The sequence below is a fragment of the Aplysia californica genome, unplaced genomic scaffold (assembly GCF_000002075.1).
Source record: "Aplysia californica isolate F4 #8 unplaced genomic scaffold, AplCal3.0 scaffold00189, whole genome shotgun sequence".
Lineage (NCBI taxonomy): Eukaryota > Metazoa > Mollusca > Gastropoda > Aplysiida > Aplysiidae > Aplysia > Aplysia californica.
Window position 1 is genome coordinate 173,948 of NW_004797459.1, and position 2,550 is coordinate 176,497.

The 2,550-nt window shown below is 38.9% G+C and overlaps 1 protein-coding gene across 1 annotated transcript in view; it reads right to left on the minus strand.

The window, feature by feature from the left end:
- The window catches only part of LOC106011796, a 6,132-nt gene extending 3,642 nt beyond the window's left edge, over nucleotides 1-2,490 (minus strand). The window contains exons 1-2 of the mRNA XM_013082699.2: nucleotides 2,302-2,490; nucleotides 1,836-1,925 (exon numbers count right to left, since the gene is read on the minus strand). Coding sequence (XP_012938153.2) covers nucleotides 1,836-1,925; nucleotides 2,302-2,434 — 223 coding nt within the window. The 5' untranslated portion in view covers nucleotides 2,435-2,490. The remainder of the gene's footprint in view (nucleotides 1-1,835; nucleotides 1,926-2,301) is intronic.
- Between the last annotated feature and the right edge of the window lie 60 nt (nucleotides 2,491-2,550).

A 2,550-nucleotide genomic window follows, 5' to 3' on the forward strand; every position in this document is an offset into this window, starting at 1 on the left:
TAATAATTATAGACTGCATTTATGTAGCGCTCTATCCCATACTACTACAAGCTTTGAGCGCTTAACACAAATCACATGACCATTGTCACAAGACAATATTATACTTCACAGAAACAAGAAAAACCAGTTCAACCACATTAAGAATAACTTTCATTACACATTAACTATAGATCTATATACGAAAGGACGGCAGTAAGAAAAAAAAAAGAAAATGAGTTGAATGACAATGAAAAAAAAGGACAAATTCATTTTAGAAACAATTTCTAATAATTACGAACTGTAAACGAATTATAAACAAGATACATTTATTGCCTATACTCTCGCTGTCTTTGTTCAGTAAGCAGCAAACTAACAAGTCACCATAGTATTTTTTTCCATTAATTCTTTTAAGCTCATATGTAAGTCTGGGGGTGTGTGTGAGAGCCTTGATTTAAGTGCAAAACTGCCAGTGAGAACCAGAGGCTAAAAGATTCTGAGTAAATGTTTACTACTCGACATTGACATAATGATTTAGCAGCGTATCGAAACTATGAAACAACACCAGTCATAACGCAGCGTAAGATAAGGAAAAAATAAAGGGGAATATGTCAGCTTTTATAAACATACAGTATCTTCGACCTCGTGAGAGGAGTAGCTTTTTACTGAAAACAACAACAACAACAAGTTTTGGGTCTGTCTTGAAGAGGACATCTTTGCAGGTAAAACATTTTGGTAAAGAAGCTTGAAAGGGGCCTCTCGTGGCCTAGAGGTTAAGGCGTTCGCCTTTCATTCAAAGGTCCCGGGTTCGAATCCGGGTAGCGACCGAAACATTTGCTTCTCTAAAATTGTCTCCTTTCACCTCTTTACCTGCTCTCTAGAAATGTTTTGTGAAATGTTCTGTTTTCAGCTTTCGTCTCCAAGTTCTGTCCCCACCCCCTCACCCCCTTTGCCCCCTCCTCTGGGCTCATGACTCTTTCTGCAGCCTTTCTACTGCTACTCCTTGGCTCCTTCTTACTAATGTCTTTCAGCCACACCCCTGATCTTCTGGTAGGAAAGATCTAAGCCTAACCTTCTCGAACAAGGGCGAAAAATCTCAGAGGTCCCGTGTGCAAGTTGCTAATGTTAAAGGTCCCTTGGTGGTCTAAAATCGATAAGAGTAGGCTCTGCCCGCCACCAGGGCAAAATTCAAAATTTCCTACAAACTGAAAAATGTTTAATGTGTCTCGCGCGCTCATATGATCGTATACAGTTGCAAGCGCCGTAAAACACTGAACAGAAGAAGAAGCTTTAAAAGGTTTATTTATATTATCCGTAAAGAAGTTATTGACCGAGGTAACATACGTTTTAGAAAATGTATTGTCCATGATGCATACTACAGACATAATGTGAGTGTGTATATTTGGAGGGTGCTCTGATGTGTTTTGCTCCTTTTTTCCTATCAAACATCCATTGTCCTGATCTCTCCGTTTCCCCTTTTGTGTTTGTAACTCTCTTATAAAGCCTCCACACTTCCTGGAACTTATATGACTTTGTTGTGTTGTAAGTGCCGTTAAACATTAACTAAAACTGAAGATATAACGTGTGCTAAAAGAAGTTATTGTGCGCTCTCATATGACCTTAGCAGTTGCGAGCGCCGTAAAACCTTATACTATACATACATACAGAAGTTATTGTTCCTGATAACTTTTAATTTGTTGTTACAATTGAGGTCTTGGGTACAGAGCAACCTAACTAATATCTCAGTGAGAAGATAGGTCCTGAAGAGGTTTCACAAGTTAAAAGTAAAAAACTAATAGCAAGTGGCGGAACTACAGACATATAGGGTGTGCGGAGAATTTTTTTGGGAGAACACTCACAGGCAAACTTGACAGTCTTGGAGACAGAGGGACCTGCTTGGCCCAGAGAAGACACAGAACGACAAGTCAACGTCTCGTTAAAACTGTTCTCTGAAATGTCAATTTATAAAACACATTCAATTCTCTCTTACTAAAGACGGGAATGTTCACGTAACGAATATGTACCTTTACCATCCTTGTCAGGGGTAAAATTAGCGATAAAATAGCTTTTAAAATTAGATTTGGTTACTTCCAAAGCTCAAGTGTTATTGGGAAACTGCAAATTTATATTTATTTTATGCCTTTAATCATCGGTTTTCAGTCAAATTCAACAGGAATATGTTATTAAATGAACATAAGGTGTTAACTCAAAATAAAACATTCGATAAAAAAAAAGCCCAGCAGGAGGAAAAAAGTCGGTATCTTTGATTTTGTTATTTTAACGAGATCCTGAATTCACCGCAATGGAATTAATTTTCTAACTCACCAGGATTAGTGACATTCCCTGAAGCAATTGTCCCTGAGCCCAAGGTAGACCCGCCCTGAGACAGAACAACTGTGCCTGCAGGAAAACCCTCAGTTTTCTGACGACATTCACAAGTGGCTGTTGACCCGGACATGATGTAGTCACCGCTGACCTTTGATCCAGAAGGACAGTTAGCGATTTCAGGGACGGGATAAGCTGATGAAACAACGAAAAAGACTTGTATTGACCCACACTTCAGTCTAGGTTTAC